Source organism: Mustela lutreola, chromosome 9 (assembly GCF_030435805.1).
Source record: "Mustela lutreola isolate mMusLut2 chromosome 9, mMusLut2.pri, whole genome shotgun sequence".
NCBI lineage: Eukaryota > Metazoa > Chordata > Mammalia > Carnivora > Mustelidae > Mustela > Mustela lutreola.
The window spans coordinates 71,792,381-71,810,849 of record NC_081298.1 but is presented as its reverse complement, the minus strand read 5'-3'; the positions used below and the strand labels follow the sequence as shown (position 1 = coordinate 71,810,849).

The 18,469-nt window shown below is 35.5% G+C and overlaps 1 protein-coding gene across 5 annotated transcripts in view; it reads left to right on the top strand.

The window, feature by feature from the left end:
• The window catches only part of TSGA10 (testis specific 10), a 152,244-nt gene that overhangs the window by 27,266 nt on the left and 106,509 nt on the right, over window positions 1–18,469 (top strand). For all 5 annotated transcript variants that reach the window (XR_009344836.1, XM_059134717.1, XM_059134716.1 and 2 more), the window contains exons 4-9: window positions 6,056–6,121; window positions 7,713–7,880; window positions 10,119–10,274; window positions 14,386–14,556; window positions 14,646–14,723; window positions 16,178–16,329. Coding sequence is in view for 4 of the 5 variants with exons in the window: in XM_059134715.1 (XP_058990698.1) it covers window positions 6,056–6,121; window positions 7,713–7,880; window positions 10,119–10,274; window positions 14,386–14,556; window positions 14,646–14,723; window positions 16,178–16,329 (791 nt within the window). In the remaining variant the exon portion in view is untranslated. The remainder of the gene's footprint in view (window positions 1–6,055; window positions 6,122–7,712; window positions 7,881–10,118; window positions 10,275–14,385; window positions 14,557–14,645; window positions 14,724–16,177; window positions 16,330–18,469) is intronic.

The following is an 18,469-nucleotide window of genomic DNA, read 5'->3' as shown; positions in this document are numbered from 1 at the left end:
TCTTTCAGATTTTTATATCGTTGATCTCCTCTCTCTCTCTTTTAAATATAATAATCTTTATTTTTTTAAATTGCTTTTCAGTGTACCAGAATTCATTGTTTATGTACTACACCCAGAGTTCCATGCAATATGTCCCCTCCATAATACCCACCACCAGGCTCACCGAACATCTCACCCTCTGCCCCTTTAAAACCCTCAGATTGTTTTTCAGAGTCCATAGTCTCTCATGACTCATCTCCCCTTCCAATTCCCCTCAACTGCCTTCTCTTCTCCATCTCCCCGTGTCCTCCATGTTATTTCTTATGCTCCCCAAATAAGTGAAACCATATGATAATTGGCTCTCTCTGCTTGACTTATTTCACTTAGCATAATCTCTTCCAGCCCTGTCTGTGTTGCTACAAAAGTTGGGTATTCATCCTTTCTGATGGAGGCATAATACTCCATAGTGTATATGGACCACATCTTCCTTATCCATTCGACTGTTGAAGGGCATCTTGGTTCTTTCCACAGATTGGTGATTGTGGCCATTGCTGCTATGAACATTGGGGTACAGATGGCCCTTCTTTTCACGACATCTGTATCTTTGGGGTAAATATCCAGCAGCGCAATTGCAGGGTCATAGGGAAGCTCTATTTTTAATTTTTTAAGGAATCTCCACACTGTTTTCCCGAAGTGGCTGCACCAACTTGCATTCCCACCAACAGTGTAAGAAGGTTCCCCTTTCTCCACATCCTCTCCAACACACATTATTTACTGTCTTGTTATTTTTGGCCATTCTAACTGGTGTAAAGTGGTATCTCAATGTGGTTTTGATTCGAATCTCCCTGATGGCTAGTGATGATGAACATTTTTTCATGTGTCTGGTAGCCATTTGTATGTCTTCATTGGAGAAATGTCTGTTCATGTCTTCTGCCCATTTTTTGACATGATTATCTGTTTTGTGTGTGTTGAGTTTGAGGAGTTCTTTATAGATCCTGGATATCAGCCTTTTATCTGTACTGTTTTTGCGAATATCTTCTCCCATTCTGTGGGTTGCCTCTTTGTTTTGCTGACTCTTTCCTTTGCTGTGCAGAAGCTTCTGATCTTGGCAAAGTCCCCAAAATTCATTTTTGCTTTTTTTTCTTTTGCCTTTGGAGACATATCTTGAAATAAGTTGCTGTGGCTGATATTGAAGAGGTTACTATGTTCTCCTCTAGGATTCTGATGGATTCCTGCTTCACATTGAGGTCTTTTATATCCATTTCAAGTTTATCTTTGTGCAAGGTATAAAAGAATGGTTGAGTTTCATTCTTCTACATATAGCTATCCAATTTTCCCAGCACCATTTATTAAAGAGACTGTCTTTTTTCCACTGGATATTTTTTCCTGCTTTGTCGAAGATTATTTGACTATAGAGTTGGGGGTCCATACCTGGGCTCTCTACTCTATGTGTCTGTTTTGTGCCAGTACCATCCTGTCTTGGTGATCACAGCTTTGTAGTAAAGCTTGAAATAAGGCAGTGGGATGCCCGGAGTTTTGTTTTTCTTTTTCACCCAGGGGTACAGGTCTGTGAATCACCGGTTTACACACTTCACAGCACTCACCAAAGCACATACCCTCCCCAATGTCCATAATCCCACCCCCTTCACCCAAACCCCCTCCCCCCAGCAACCCTCAGTTTGTTTTGTGAGATTAAGAGTCACTTATGGTTTGTCTCCCTCCCAATCCCATCTTGTTTCATTTATTCTTCTTCTACCCACTTAAGCCCCCATGTTGCATCACCACTTCCTCATATCAGGGAGATCATATGATAGTTGTCTTTCTCTGCTTGACTTATTTCACTAAGCATGATACGCTCTAGTTCCATCCATGTTGTTGCAAATGGCAAGATTTCATTTCTTTTGATGGCTGCATAGTATTCCATTGTGTATATATACCACATCTTCTTTATCCATTCATCTGTTGATGGACATCTAGGTTCTTTCCATAGTTTGGCTATTGTGGACATTGCTGCTATAAACATTCGGGTGCACGTGCCCCTTTGGATCACTACGTTTGTATCTTTAGGGTAAATACCCAATAGTGCAATTGCTGGGTCATAGGGCAGTTCTATTTTCAACATTTTTTTTTTAAAGATTTTATTTATTTATTTGACAGAGATATCACAAGCAGATGGAGAGGCAGGCAGAGAGAGAGAGAGGGAAGCAGGCTCCCTGCTGAGCAGAGAGCCTGATACGGGACTCGATCCCAGGACCCTGAGATCATGACCTGAGCCGAAGGCAGCGGCTTAACCCACTGAGCCACCCAGGCGCCCCTATTTTCAACATTTTGAGGAACCTCCATGCTGTTTTCCAGAGTGACTGCACCAGCTTGCATTCCCACCAACAGTGTAGGAGGGTTCCCCTTTCTCCACATCCTCGCCAGCATCTGTCATTTCCTGACTTGTTGATTTTAGCCATTCTGACTGGTGTGAGGTGATATCTCATTGTGGTTTTGATTTGTATTTCCCTTATGCCTAGTGATATGGAGCACTTTTTCATGTGTCTGTTGGCCATCTGGATGTCTTCTTTGCAGAAATATCTGTTCGTGTCCTCTGCCCATTTCTTGATTGGATTATTTGTTCTTTGGGTGTTTAGTTTGCTAAGTTCTTTATAGATTCTGGACACTAACCCTTTATCTGATATGTCATTTGCAAATGTCTTCTCCCATTCTGTCAGTTGTCTTTTGATTTTGTTAACTGTTTCCTTTGCTGTGCAAAAGCTTTTGATCTTGATGAAATCCCAATAGTTCATTTTTGCCCTTGCTTCCCTTGCCTTTGGCATTGTTCCTAGGAAGATGTTGCTGCAGCTGAGGTTGAAGAGGTTGCTGCCTGTGTTCTTCTCAAGGATTTTTTGTTTACTCCAGCTCTTGGAACTATAAACTTCCAAAACTGAACCAGGAAGACCCCCTTTCCCTTTGTTCACAGGTCTCCTTTCAAAGAGGACTTAATTGATAACCCTATTTAAAATTCCAACCTATTCCTTCATAAACACTCTCAATATCCTTAACTCTTCATTTTTTTTACCCTAATGTACTATATAATTTATTTGTTAGGTTTATTTTTCATTGTCTGCCCAGATGGACTGTAAGCTCCACAAAGGCAGGAATCTTTATTTTTTTCTTATCTCAGTTGCTTAGAATAGATGTGAATGCTCATTATGTATTTTTTTAATAAGACAGTAACTGTCTGATATATATTTCACCTGTTATCTTTTTCTTCTCTTTTCAGCTAGAATATAACTTCCATGAGGGCAGAGATTTTCTTTTTTTTTTTTAAATTTAAATTCTCTTAATAACATAGAGTGTATTATTAGTTTCAGAGGTTGAGTTCAGTGACTCAACAGTGTTATATAACCCAGTACTAATTATATCACATGCCCTCATTAATGCCTATCACCCTGATACTCCTCTCCTTCAGCAATCCTCAGTTTGTTTCATATGGTTAAGAGTCTCTTATGGTTGGTCTCCCTCTCTGATTGCATCTTAATTTATTTTTCCCTCACTTCCTCTATGCTCCTCTGTTTTGTTTCTTAAATTCCACACATGAGTGAAATCAAAAGACAACTGTCATTCTCTTACTGACTTATTTCACTTAGCATAGTACCCTCTAGTTCCATCCATGTTTTGCAAATGGCAAGATTTCAGTTTTTTTTTTTTTAAGAATTTATTTATGTATTTGACAGACAGAGATCACAAGTAGGCAGAGAGGCAAGCAGAGAGAGAGGAGAAAGCAGGCTCCCCGCTGAGCAGAGAGCCCGATGCGGGACTCCATCCCAGGACCCTGAGATCATGACCTGAGCCGAAGACAGAGGCTCAACCCACTGAGCCACGCAGGTGCCCCAAGATTTCAGTTTTTGATGGCTGAGTAATATTCCGTTGTTTATATATACCACATCTTTATCCATTCATCTGTTGATGAACATCTGGGCTCTTTCCGTAATTTTCCTATTGTGGACATTGCTGCTGTAAACATTGGGATGCAGATGGAAGGCAGAGGTTTTTGTCTATTTTATTCCCTGCTATTCCCAGCATGAAACACAATGTCAGGTGCATAATAGGTCCTCATTAATCATTTGTCAGATAAATGAAAACACTGGGTTAATATCTTTTCATTTGGGCTAGTTATAATTTTGTTTTTCAGATTAGAATCAGCATTATGTTTTTGGTTTTTTTAATTTTTATTCATTTTTTAAATTTCTTTTCAGTGTTCCAGAATTCACAGCATTATGTTTTTTATGTCTGTAATAGTAATATATGTTTATCATAAAAATTTAATTTCATATAGAGGAGTATAATGAAGAAAATAACATCGTACTATAATTAGATATCTTATCTTGCTGAGTGTACATATTACTGGTTATGTTCCATCTGTATCTATGATATGTGTGTATAAATTTCCTTTTTACAACGATATGTCAGATAAAATTTTTGGCAGTGTGAGTTTTTATACCTAATTTAATGTGGGCATCTTTATACATAATTTAATATAGATCCATTTTTTTGGCATCTACATAATAGTGTAAGTTAAAGCATTGAAAATTGCCTATCCAAAACTGTATAAGCTTATCCAAACTATACATAAGTTTTGTTTCATACCATTGCCCCTTAGTATTTCATGGATTACAAAAGATATGACTTTCAGAGAAATCTTAGAAAAGAATTTGGGTCTAAATAACAAATGAGGAGCAATAATTCCAGAAAAGTTAAATTTAAAATATAGCAGGAAACAGTTTAGAATAATGAGTGGAAGGTTTATGAATTGAAAAATAAGTTTATTAAACTAATGTGCCATTTTTAGCATAGATTATATCAAATAAATCTTTGCATGAAAACATAGTCACTGTCTTATAGAGACATACAATCTAGTCATATACTAACTACATGACTACGGGTAGCTATACTATAGGACTGGGTATGTTCAATGTTCTAAAACTGATACAAAAAGTATTTTATAGGTTTGATTGAACTAAACTATTAAAAGAGTTCAGAAGAGAAAGCAATCACTCTGACTTTGGTGATTTGGGAATACTTTTATCCTACTCATTCTTTTGTCTCTTCCCTATTATTGTCTTCAGAATTTTAATTAGTATTGACATTTTGTTGCAGTTTGTAGGGAGTAATTTGGTAAAATATAACCAATTACTATTTCATAACAAACTTGGGTTAATGGAAAGGAACTGCTATATTTTATTCTATGTTCTTTTATCATCCAAAGGTAGGTGAACAGAAAGGCTAGATTATCATTTCTTTTGTAAATTGTTCACTACATGATTTTATTTTTAAGTAGCTTCCCTTTTTTAGTTTTTAATTTTATTTTTTCATCATGGTAAGTGTACTATTTAATCTCTATCCCCTCTTTCACCTACCTCATCCACCCCCAACTCTGGTAACAGTTTGCTCTCTATGGTTAAGAGTCTATTTCTTGTTTTTTCTCTCTCTCTTTTTATCCTCTTAGCTTATTTATTTTGTTTCTTAAATTCCACATATGAGTGAGATCATATGGTATTTGTCTTTCTCTGACTTTTTTTGCTTAGCATTATACTCTAGAACTTCATTGTGCCATTGCAAATTGCAAGACTTCATTCTTTTTATGGCCGAATAATATTCAGTGTGTGTGTGTGTGTGTGTGTGTGTGTGTGTGTGTGTGTTTATGTATGTATATGTAACCACATCTTTATCCATTCATTTATCTATGGACACTTGAGCCGTTTCCATAATTTGGCTATTGTAAATAATACTGCAGTGAACAGACGGGTTCTTGTATCCCTTTGAATTAGTGTTTTTATATTTTTTGGGTAAATACCCAGTAGTGTGATTATTAGATCATAAGGTAATTCTAATTTTAATTTTTTGGAAACCACCATACTGTTTCTGCAATGTCTGCACCAGTTTGCATTCCCACCAACATAAAGATTCCTTTTGGTCCACATCCTTGCCAGTACCTGTTTCAAGTGGCTTCCTTTTTTGATATTCTCTTTTTAATCTTTTTTTAAATATTTTTAATCTAAATAACCTTTTTTTCTGGCTTATTTTTCAGATTGAACTCATTTGCCAACAAAATAATATAATAGTATTGGAAGATACAATAAAAAGGCTTAGATCTGTAAGTACATTTTTTATACATTTAAGTTGTGGAGTCATTTTTATTCTGTTAGACTGTGAAAAATGGTATATGTGTTTTAGTTCTTCTGCATTTTGTGAACATTAAAAAATGTCTGCTTTCTAAAATCAGCACTCTGCTTGGTGCACAGGGGCGTTTCCCATCTGTAAGAGCATTGTTGTTCCTGCTCCATTTCATCGTTATGCCTTCCTTTCCCAGAGGTGGAGAGAACTTTGGTTGGTTTTATTAGTACCCTTAGCTGTTACTTGATTTAAAATGATGACCATGAGTAATTTAATTCTCAAAACATAAGGTACATTTGTTTACACATTAACTTTTATCCCTCTTAATAATAAATATTAAATCAGATGTTGTAAGTTAATTCAGAGTAGTGAGTTTTTTTTTTCTAACAATGTGAAATGAAAACTCATTTTAGACTGTTTAATGTTATCATTTAAAATATCATTTGGAACACCCTTTCTGAAAGCATATCTGTAATTTTCTCCCAATAAAGTATTGGTAAAATAAAGATTATAAAAGAAAAACTGCTTCTAAATACATTAAGGTAAATGGGAATGTACCTGAAAGTGTATATAAGTATAAAATATCCAGCATTCATTTAATTTATTCATTCATTGAACAATTATTGAACAAAATTTAGATGCCGTAAATAGAAGCTCTAATATTAGCATACAAGTTTCCTAAGCAGGAAATTTCTTATTAATTTCCTAATAGAAATTAATTCAATTTCTAGGACTTACAACTAGATCTGTGTGCATTTCTGTCCCCAAAATTTCTTTACCATTTTTCCTTAAAATTATTGAATTGTCGTGACTAGTGCGACAAATCGACCAGGAAACGTGAGGGTAAGAGGATGGTGAAAAGAAATTAAGAGACAAAGAGATGAGGGCAGGAGGAGCACTGAGGATGATGTCCAACAGTACTAAGTTTATTCAAAGCATTAAGGCCATATGTATAGTGTAGGAGAAACAATACACCTGTGTTCAGTTAAACAACCATGAGTTCCCATAATAAGTTTCACATTTAACTATAAGCAGACCTCGTGACGCCAAACAGCTGATGCTAGTACAATTGTTCTGTATTGATACGGCAAACCTGAAAGTAATTTATGAGCAGTACCAGGGCAGCAAGGACCAGCAATGAACTTTTGACCCCAACTGAATTGTTCTCATTTGTTTAGCAAGCATGTGGGAAGTCACATAGGCGAGCGCACAACACATAGCACATACCCTTTCTCAGCGCTACTCAACTTTTCCCGTCCTAAACCTTTTGTTAGGTTATTCAGACTTTAAAGGGGGCACAAGTCAGGGCCTGGTTTGGTCCTCGACTCAAGCCTTATTGCAGCTTCCCACATTGAATAAATTTAGGGGTTCTTTCAGTTAAATAAAAATATAGTACATTCACAAATGCTAGAAAAAGAAGGCAGCTAACTGTTTTTTAAAGAGTACTGATGAATTATCTTCTAAAATACCAAGTTAATTATTTTTAAGGATCCTGTTTATTCATTTTTATATAGAAAATGATGCTATAGTATAGCTTGAAATAATAACCTAATTTTTTCCTCCCTGGCAAGATAATTTTAGAGACTGAAAAAGGACAAAATAAATCTCCTTCCAGACTTGATTCCTTTGTCAAGACTTTAGAAGCAGACAGAGATTACTACAAGAGTGAAGCTCAAAATTTGAGAAAGATGATGAGAAGTAGATCTAAAAGTCCAAGACGCCCATCTCCATCTTCCCGGGTAGGTTTTAGAAACTTACAAATATTTTGGAGTTTGTTGCTCAAACACTGACTTTTATTCTTTGATTTACCTAATATGCAAACAATTCATTTTGATTTGGCATGAATTGATATATCCAAGAATTGGGGAGACAGAGATCTCTTTGATGGCACAGTGGACCATTGAATTTGGTTCTGTATCCCCAGGATTGGTAGTAGTTGGGAGGTAATCAGATAAATGTGGACCAGTTTGGGACAAAGCTGTTTAAAAGAGAAGTGATTTTTTAAAACTTTTTTTTTTTTTTTAATTTTTTATTTTTTATAAACATATATTTTTTATATACATATATTTTTATCCCCAGGTCTGTGAATCACCAGGTTTACACACTTCACAGCACTCACCAAATCACATACCCTCCCCAATGTCCATAATCCCACCCCCTTCTCCCCAACCCCCTCCCCCCGGCAACCCTCAGTTTGTTTTGTGAGATTAAGAGTCACTTATGGTTTGTCTCCCTCCCAATCCCATCTTGTTTCATTTATTCTTCTACCCACTTAAGCCTCCATGTTGCATCACCACTTCCTCATATCAGGGAGATCATATGATAGTTGTCTTTCTCTGCTTGACTTATTTCGCTAAGCATGATACGCTCTAGTTCCATCCACGTTGTTGCAAATGGCAAGATTTCATTTCTTTTGATGGCTGCATAGTATTCCATTGTGTATATATACCACATCTTCTTGATCCATTCATCTGTTGATGGACATCTAGGTTCTTTCCATAGTTTGGCTATTGTGGACATTGCTGCTATAAACATTCGGGTGCATGTGTCCCTTTGGATCACTACATTTGTATCTTTAGGGTAAATACCCAATAGTGCAATTGCTGGGTCATAGGGCAGTTCTATTTTCAACATTTTGAGGAACCTCCATGCTGTTTTCCAGAGTGGCTGCACCAGCTTGCATTCCCACCAACAGTGTAGGAGGGTTCCCCTTTCTCCGCATCCTCGCCAGCATCTGTCATTTCCTGACTTGTTGATTTTAGCCATTCTGACTGGTGTGAGGTGATATCTCATTGTGGTTTTGATTTGTATTTCCCTGATGCTGAGTGATATGGAGCACTTTTTCATGTGTCTGTTCGCCATCTGGATGTCTTCTTTGCAGAAATGTCTGTTCATGTCTTCTGCCCATTTCTTGATTGGATTATTTGTTCTTTGGGTGTTGAGTTTGCTAAGTTCTTTATAGATTCTGGACACTAGTCCTTTATCTGATATGTCGTTTGCAAATATCTTCTCCCATTCTGTCAGTTGTCTTTTGATTTTGTTAACTGTTTCCTTTGCTGTGCAAAAGCTTTTGATCTTGATGAAATCCCAGTAGTTCATTTTTTCCCTTGCTTCCCTTGCCTTTTGCGTTGTTCCTAGGAAGATGTTGCTGCGGCAGAGGTCGAAGAGGTTGCTGCCCGTGTTCTCCTCAAGGATTTTGATGGATTCCTTTCGTACATTGAGGTCCTTCATCCATTTTGAGTCTATTTTTGTGTGTGGTGTAAGGAAATGGTCCAATTTCATTTTTCTGCATGTGGCTGTCCAATTTTCCCAGCACCATTTATTGAAAAGGCTGTCTTTTTTCCATTGGACATTCTTTCCTGCTTTGTCGAAGATTAGTTGACCATAGAGTTGAGGGTCTATTTCTGGGCTCTCTATTCTGTTCCATTGATCTATGTGTCTGTTTTTGTGCCAGTACCATGCTGTCTTGATGATGACAGCTTTGTAATAGAGCTTGAAGTCCGGAATTGTGATGCCACCAACGTTGGCTTTCTTTTTCAATATCCCTTTGGCTATTCGAGGTCTTTTCTGGTTCCATATAAATTTTAGAATTATTTGTTCCATTTCTTTGAAAAAGATGGATGGTACTTTGATAGGAATTGCATTAAATGTGTAGATTGCTTTAGGTAGCATAGACATTTTCACAATATTTATTCTTCCAATCCAGGAGCATGGAACATTTTTCCATTTCTTTGTGTCTTCCTCAATTTCTTTCATGAGTACTTTATAGTTTTCTGAGTATAGAAATTGCATCCAAAACCATAAGATACCTAGGAATAAACCTAACCAAAGAGACACAGAATCTATACTAAAACTTTTTTTTTTTTATCATTTCTTTTCATTGTATTGTCATGTTTGATTGAGTAGAGATCGTGTAGTGCTTTTTTTAGAGCCATGTGTCAAAGAAGAATTTCAGATTTCTTATATAATAATCTTAGGGTACAAACTGTGATGTAGAGCTTTTGAAAACAACAAGAGACCGTGAAGAACTAAAATGCATGCTGGAAAAATATGAGCGTCATTTGGCAGAAATTCAGGGTAATGTCAAGGTTCTTACATCTGAGAGAGACAAGACCTTTCTTCTTTATGAACAGGTAAATTTATTTATAAATAACATATCTAATAATAATCAATTTTTGAGATATGTAATTTTTAAAGTTGAATAAGAATGCTTAAATCTGCCAATCAAATTAACCTAACATTTGGGAATTACTTTGTTCTTAAGGTATTCTTAATGAAATGTAATGTATTTCCAATACAATAAGTGTATGTGTACATACACAAATATATACGTTTTTCCTTATATCCAAAAAAGATCATATACATGTATAGAAATATTCTGATTTTTGGCATGAGAAATGAAGAAATTGTTAAATGACTGGAAATGGTGAGTTCAAGGTAAACTTGAGATTTGGGGTTAGAGAATGCTAATATTACTTTGATATCAATCACTTTAGGAAATGCCTATAATTTTCTTAATTTAGGAGAGTAAAATCAGTTTGTAGTTTATACCCATTTTTAGCTTAGTTTTATCTATATATATATATATATATATAGCCCTTATTAATCATTTAGCTTATTTATTCAACAAATATTAAACCTCATAAATCACTAACAATTTCTTTTAAAAATATCAAATTTTATTAAGAATTATCACTATCAGGGGTGCTTGGGTGGCTCAGTCGGTTAAGCATCTGCCTTTGGTTCAGGTCATGATCCCAGAATCCTGAGATGGAGCCCAGCATCTGGCTCCCTGCTCTGCAGGAGGCCTGCTTCTCCCTCTCCCACTCCTCCTGCTTGTGTTCCTTCTCACTGTGTCTCTCTCTATCATATAAATAAAATCTTTTAAAAAAAAAGAATTATTACTACTGTATGCAGGGTTCTGAGCTTGCCACTCTAAGAGATAGAAAAAAATGAAAAATACCAACAGTGTTTTCTATGTTCACAGTCTACTTGGGGAGATAAAGTATAGTATAGTATAAAGTAAAGTCTTGTATGTATTTTTTATTACTTAAGTATAAGTAGTCTAGAAAATGTTGTAACAAATAAAAGAAGTGGGTATTTTTAGTTGTTGTGATTAAGGAAATCTTTGCTAGATGATATGGAATTTGAGTCCTAAAGGAAGAAGGGAGTTCCTATTATCCTGAAAGGGGAAAGGAACATTCCAGACCAAAGGAATAGTGAGAGGCAAATGATAAAGGCAGGAAAATCAGTAGATAAATGGATCAGGTTAAGACTAGACTAAAATCTATATGCCATTGGAGTAAGGGGGAGCTAAGTCTTGAGAGGTAAATTGAACTAGAGCTTAGAGCAGGGGTCTGCAAACCTTTTCTGTGAATGCCAGAAAAGAAGTATCTTGGGCTCTGCAGGCCACAGTTTCACAGCTATTCAACTCTGTCATGGTGTGAAAGTAGCTATAGACAATTACCAAATGAATGAGTTTGGCTGTGTTACAATATAACTTTACTTTTGGACATGGAAGTTTGAATTTCACATTATTTTTACTTATGATAAATATTATGAAATCTGTTTGGTTTTTTTTTCTCATTTTTTTAAAAGTGTAAGAAACATTCTCAATTTACAGACTTACAAAAACAGTAGACAGGCTGGATTTGGCCTGTGAACTACATGTAGTTTGCCAACTTCTGAAGTACATGTAGAGGCTGTTTAATGGGCTTTATAAGGGGTTTATACTTTGCTTTATAAGCAATGGGCAATCTGTTTTTTGTTTTGTTTTGTTTTGCTTTTTTAGGATAGAAGAAATGACCAATGCCACATTTTTACAATTTAAACCTGTTAACAATTTTATATTATCTGTTTCATAATCTTTTTGTGTTATCTTTTTATAACAATTTTTCTTTCAAGAGAATTGGAGGAAGGGGAAATTGTGGACTCTTTAGAAGGCTGTGAAAGCAGTCCATGCATGAGGCATTAAGAACTAAACTAGCATGCCATCAGTGGAAATAAGGATAGGGAGAGATGCAATAGATACTGTAGCAGAAGCCTTGACAAGATTTGGTTTTAGCAAAAAGGAGGGATAAACGGACCTCACTGAAGTTCTTTTTTGAATGACTGAAGAATTTTAGTAGTAGAAAAAGAAATAGTGAAGCCATTTGTGATTTGAGGGAAAAGATGTATTAATTTCAGACAGGTGGAGTAAGATGATGGTCATACAATCAGGTGGTAATTGCATTTAGGCAGAAGAGAATGTGGGACTACAGTGGGGAGAGAGGTAAGAACTGAATGTGTAGATGGGGAATTCATCTTCTTAGCGGTGACTTTGTGACCTTCAGAGTAGATGAGGTCTCTGAATGGGAAAGCTATAGAAGAACAGATGAAATGTTGGGATTTTTTTTTCCAATTAGTATGGGAATATTTGAAAGAATAAGAAGATAGGAAACTAAGGTGGAAAAATACTAAGCCCAAGGAAGGAATGAGTCTAAAACAGGGTGTTGAAGATAATGTCAAATGTTGCCAAATATTAAAAATGGGAACTGAGAAAAGGCCATTTGGTGAGGTCATTATTTGAAATTCTGCAAAGTGATAGGTATAGGAGCCAAGTAGTTTACACTGGGGTGGGATAGTAGGTGCTGAGGAACAGGCAAATGGGTACAAACCATAGGGTAAAAAAAAAAAAAAAAGTCTAATGCAAAAGAGATATGGGATGGTAAATGGGGCAGCAAGATTAAATGGCAGTTTTTTAAGATATGGGAGCTGTGTGTTATGGTAGAGGGAGGGGAGAAAGAGCCAGTGGAGAGGGTGGTATTCAAAGTGAGAGGAAATAATTATACAGCCGAGTCTTGAACAAGGTGGGACTAGGGGTGCCAACCCTCCTGCACAGTTGAAAATCTTTTTTAAATTAATATTTTATGTATTTATTTGTCAGAGGGAGAGAGAGAGAGAGGGTGTACAGGCAGGCAGAGTGGCAGGCAGAGGCAGAGGGAGAAGCAGGCTCCCTGCCAAGCAAGGAGCCCTATGTGGGACTTGAACTCAGGACACTGGGATCATGACCTGAGCCAAAGGCAGCTGCTTAACCAACTGAGCCACCCAGGCATCCCATGGTTGAAAATCTTTGTATAACTTTTGACTCCCCCAAATTTAATTGCAACTAACCTACTGTTGACCAGAAGCTTGCTGATAACATAGTGAATTAACACATTCCTTATGTATGTATTATACACTTATTCTTCCAATAAAATAAGCTAGAGAAGAGAAAATGTTGGTAAGAAAATCATGAGGAAGAAAAAATACTTTTACAATATTGTACTGTATTGTTGAAGAAGTATGTGTTTAAGTTCAAACCCATGTTTTTCAAGGGTCAACTCTAATTGAGTCAAGAGTATCTTAGAAAGCATTTTAGGCATTTTAGGAGATGAGGTCCAGGATTCTGGTCAAAGTTTTGCTATGGAAATTAGAAGTAATATATCTTCCTCTGAGACTTGGAGGCCAAGTGAATAGGTAGTGATCAAAATTAAGAAAGATTAGGGACTTTTAAGTAGCCCAGTAGGATATGAAATCATCTGTAGGTGTAGAATAGGTTTAGGACCTAAGGATGGTTGAAATAGTATGAGAGAGTATATTGGGTTGTCAGTAAGGATTGATGAGCCTTCTGTCAGGATAGAAGTAGCTAGGACATGGAAATGGCATATACATTTATTAGAGAAAGATAGGAACACTGTAATATTTATTAAAATAGTATTTTACTGGAATTTTGCTGAATTCAAATTTATATCATGAAACATTAGTAAAACATTCTCTCTTATATTGACTTCCTCCAAATTAAAAAAATTTGGCAAAGATATTATAAACCAAACTTTTATTTTTATTCATCACTTGCATTTTTGGACATCATTTGCCTTTATATAAACTCATTAAAAAAACATCCTGTTGGGGCGCCTGGGTGGCTCAGTGGGTTAAAGCCTCTGCCTTCAGCTCAGGTCATGATCCCAGGGTTCTGGGATTGAGCCCCGCATCGGGCTCTTTGCTCAACAGGGAGCCTGCTTCCTCCCCCCTCTCTCTGCCTGCCTCTCTGCCTACTTGTGATCTCTGTCTGTCTAATAAAATAAATAAAATCTTTAAAAAAAAAACATCCTGTTGCATGCATTTTTATAAATGGTTTGTATTTTAACTAGCTGGATTGAAGATTGCTGTATTTATGTCTGGTCTAAAACTTGTTAAATAGAAATCTGTGTATTTAAATAATAGGCACAGGAAGAAATTGCTCGACTTCGAAGAGAAATGATGAAAAACTGTAAGTCTCCTAAATCAACAACAGCACATGCCATCCTCCGGCGGGTGGAGACTGAAAGAGATGTGGCCTTCACTGATTTACGAAGAATGACCACAGAACGAGATAGCCTGAGGGAAAGGCTAAAGGTTTGGATGAATTTTATCAGTATGACCATTTGTGAAACACCATGTAGCAACACTGAAAACATTTTGTTTTGTTTTTGTTTTTTAAACAGATTGCCCAAGAGACAGCATTTAATGAGAAGGCTCATTTGGAACAAAGGATAGAAGAGCTGGAGTGTACAGTTCATAATGTAAAGAAAAATCACTTTTGTGTTTTCAGCTATAAACTGTCAATAGCTTCCCCCTTTTCTTTGTTTTTTTCTATGTTCAGAGAAGTTCTTTTATTTTTCTGAGATAGTGTTAATAATCCTAAAACATTTAAGTAGTATGTGTAGTATAAATTATCACTTTTTCACTGTTTATGTCCTTCCAAAAAATGTAAGCAAAGTCTTTTTTCTTTTAGGTTGAAAAATATGTTCTTTTAAAAAAAAATCCATTAGGAATACATCTGTGGGATTTTAGCAGATTTCTCATCTCTGTCTTTCATTAAACATAGCGTTGCCAGATACAGAGAAACTGGCTTATTCTATCTAAAGTGTAGCTAAGGTAGAAGAAATTATTATGACATGAAAAGTTATGAGAAGATTATATTTAAACTGAATTTAAATGTGAAGCATCACCTTTTCACTAATCAAGAATTCTAGATGCTATGAATTTGAGATGTTATGACTATATAAACAATTTGAGTTCTGTTATCAAATTTAATTGAATATATTTATACATTCATCTGTGTTGTCATGATGAGAATAAAAAGCATTTTTCAGGAGAGAAAAAATTTTTTTTTCATAATTCCACTTTATATGTATAACTTATTAATGTTGAACAATAAATAAATCCTTTTGCAAATAAGATATGTATACTACAGTCAAAATGAACCAGATTGAAAATGTAGATGCATGTACTGTGATAGGCTCTATGCACAGATTGTGCAGTGGTTTGTTCTTTTTTTTTTTAATTTATTTTTAATTTATTTTCAGTATAACAGTATTCATTATTTTTGCACCACACCCAGTGCTCCATGCAATCCGTGCCCTCTATAATACCCACCACCTGGTACCCTGACCTCCCACCCCCCCGCCCCTTCAAAACCCTCAGATTGTTTTTTAGAGTCCATATTCTCTCATGGTTCAGCTCCCCTTCCAATTTCCCCCAACTCCCTTCTCCTCTCCAACGCCCCATGTCCTCTATGCTATTTGTTATGCTCCACAAATAAGTGAAACCATATGATAATTGACTCTCTCTGCTTGACTTATTTCACTCAGCATAATCTCTTCCAGTCCCATCCATGTTGCTACAAAAGTTGGGTATTCGTCCTTTCTGATGGAGGCATAATACTCCATAGTGTATGTGGACCGCATCGTCCTTATCCATTCGTCCGTTGAAGGGCATCTTGGTTCTTTCCACAGTTTGGTGGATACAGATGTAGTGAAAAGAAGGGCCATCTGTACCCCAATGTTTATAGCAGTGGTTTGTTCTTAATCGTATTTCACAGTACCTTGCCCATACAGCCTCCCACAACATTCAGGTCTAATCTGATCATCTCCTGGTGTAAATCTTGTCATATGCCACAGTTTGCACAGAAAAGATGTCTCTTTAGGAAGATTTTGTTGGTGGTGGCAGTAACCTTGTCATTCTACTTGCATAGCTTGATGATGAACGTATGGAGCAAATGTCAAATATGACTTTGATGAAGGAAACCATAACCACTGTGGAAAAAGAAATGAAATCACTAGCAAGAAAGGCAATGGATACTGAAAGTGAACTTGGCAGGCAAAAGGCAGAGAATAATTCTTTGAGGTAAATTACTTTTAGTTTACTATAACTACTAGATCTGCTTTTTGTAGAGTATTTTATAATGATAATTAAGTTATTTGTTGACTTTAATTTCTGAGAGTATTATTATGAAGGAGTTGTAGAAGTCTCGGCATACATTAAATGATATCCCAGAGATCACTTACAGACTAGTAATGGCATACTAAACTAGCAATCAGACTTCTAGTAATCATCTTACATTTGCAGAAAGCCTAATGTTTAACTGAAGTACCTTTCACAGCGTCCTTCTGGGCACAGAGCATATTTGACTTTGGCGTTTGAATATGTAGGAAAATGTAATGGAACTTCTTTTAATTGAATGCAAAGTAGGTTCTTAGCCCTTCCTACATACTGGAATGGTAGCAGAAGAAATTCCAATTAAAGCAACCTACAGGCAATAAATATAAGGGAATAAGTTTTTGAAGACCATGTTAGCAGTTTTAGTATCTGTTGATACAAAAGATAGAGCTCTACAAATTTAGTAATATTGAATTACAGTGCATCTGTGAACCTTTGAAAAATAGTAGTTCATATGAGTGTGAAATATTAAGTCTACAGATAATACTTGGTTCACATAAGAGTTCCTAGATTCCCCTCTTTGATCATTCAGGGGTCTGTGGTATGTATGTTGAAATGATTTGTCAGGACAGATAATGACTCAAATTTTTTTCCCTTCATTAATTTTTTTAAAACTTCCTGTTTAAAAGGATATTACAGGCTCAGGTAAAATAAAAACAATAATAAAATAAGACAACAATACAACAAAAACCTTGGAGAATAGAGAAAAGTGTAAAGAAAATGTAAATCATCTATTACTCCATAACTCAGTGAAAGCTATTATTAATATAGATCTTTTTCTAACCAGGAATAGTTCCATCTGTGTTATGTAAGCTTTCTATGTAATTGATGTCATTCTATTAGGTTATATATTTGGCCAGTTTCACTTAATTGTATATGATAAGCATTGTCCATGCCATTAGAAATTCCTGGAAAGCATTTTAGTAGTTTACTAAAAAATTCTATCTGATAGGTGTATAATATTTTGGAAGATTTTTGCATAATTTGTTTTCTTTTAACAGTATTATTAGAATCTAGTTGGCATACATACAGTAAACTGCACATATTTAAAGTGTTCAGTTTGGTAAGTATACTGGCACAATCAAGATAGTGGCCCTACCCATCATTCCCAAAAGTTTCCTTGTGCCCCTCTGTAACCTTTCAACTATGCTGCCATCCCTAGACAACCACTGATTTGCTTTCTGTCCTAGAGATTTGTTTGGGTTTTCTAAAATGTTTTATAAATGTAATCATATAGTATATATATATTTTTAGTGGGCTGCTTTCCCTCAGCATAATTATTTTGAAATTTATCCTTGTTGTATAATCAATAGTTTATTCCTTTTTGTTCCTGAGTAGTATTCCATATGTGAATATATGAACATTTTAGTTGTTTCCAGTTTGGGCCTATAACAAAACATTTATGTACATTCTTATATGAGTTTTTGTATGGACATAAGCTTTTATTTTTCTTGGGTGAATACTTAAGAGTAGAGTGACTGAGTTATGTGACGGATATATGTTTAATTTTGAAGAAACTATTAAATTTTTCCAAAGTGGTTGTGCTATTTTATTTTACATTTGTACCAGTAGTATATGAGTGTCACAGGTGTTGTGTAGCCTCATCAACACTTGGTATGCATTGTTTTTTTAATCTTAACCATTCTAATAGGTATGTTTTATGGTTTTAATTCACCTTCCCTAATAACTGATGCTTTTGAGCATCTGAGCATGTGCTTATGTACATAAATTTATTTATTTATTTGTTTATTTTTTATTTTTTATTTTACAAATATTTTCTCCCACTCTGGCTTACATTTATAGCAATTGTCTTTTAAAGAGCAAATGTTTTTCATTTTGATTAAGTGAAATTTATTGATTTTTTAAAAATTATATCCAGCTTCCTGTACTCTTTTAAAGATATCATTGTCAAACGTAAGGTCACTGACTTTTGTTTTGTGTTTTCTTCTAGCAATTTTTTAGTTCTCAACATTTAAATCTGCTATTCATGTCAAAGTTTTCATATATAGTCAAGGTATAAGTCAAAGTTCACCTTTTTTTGCACAAG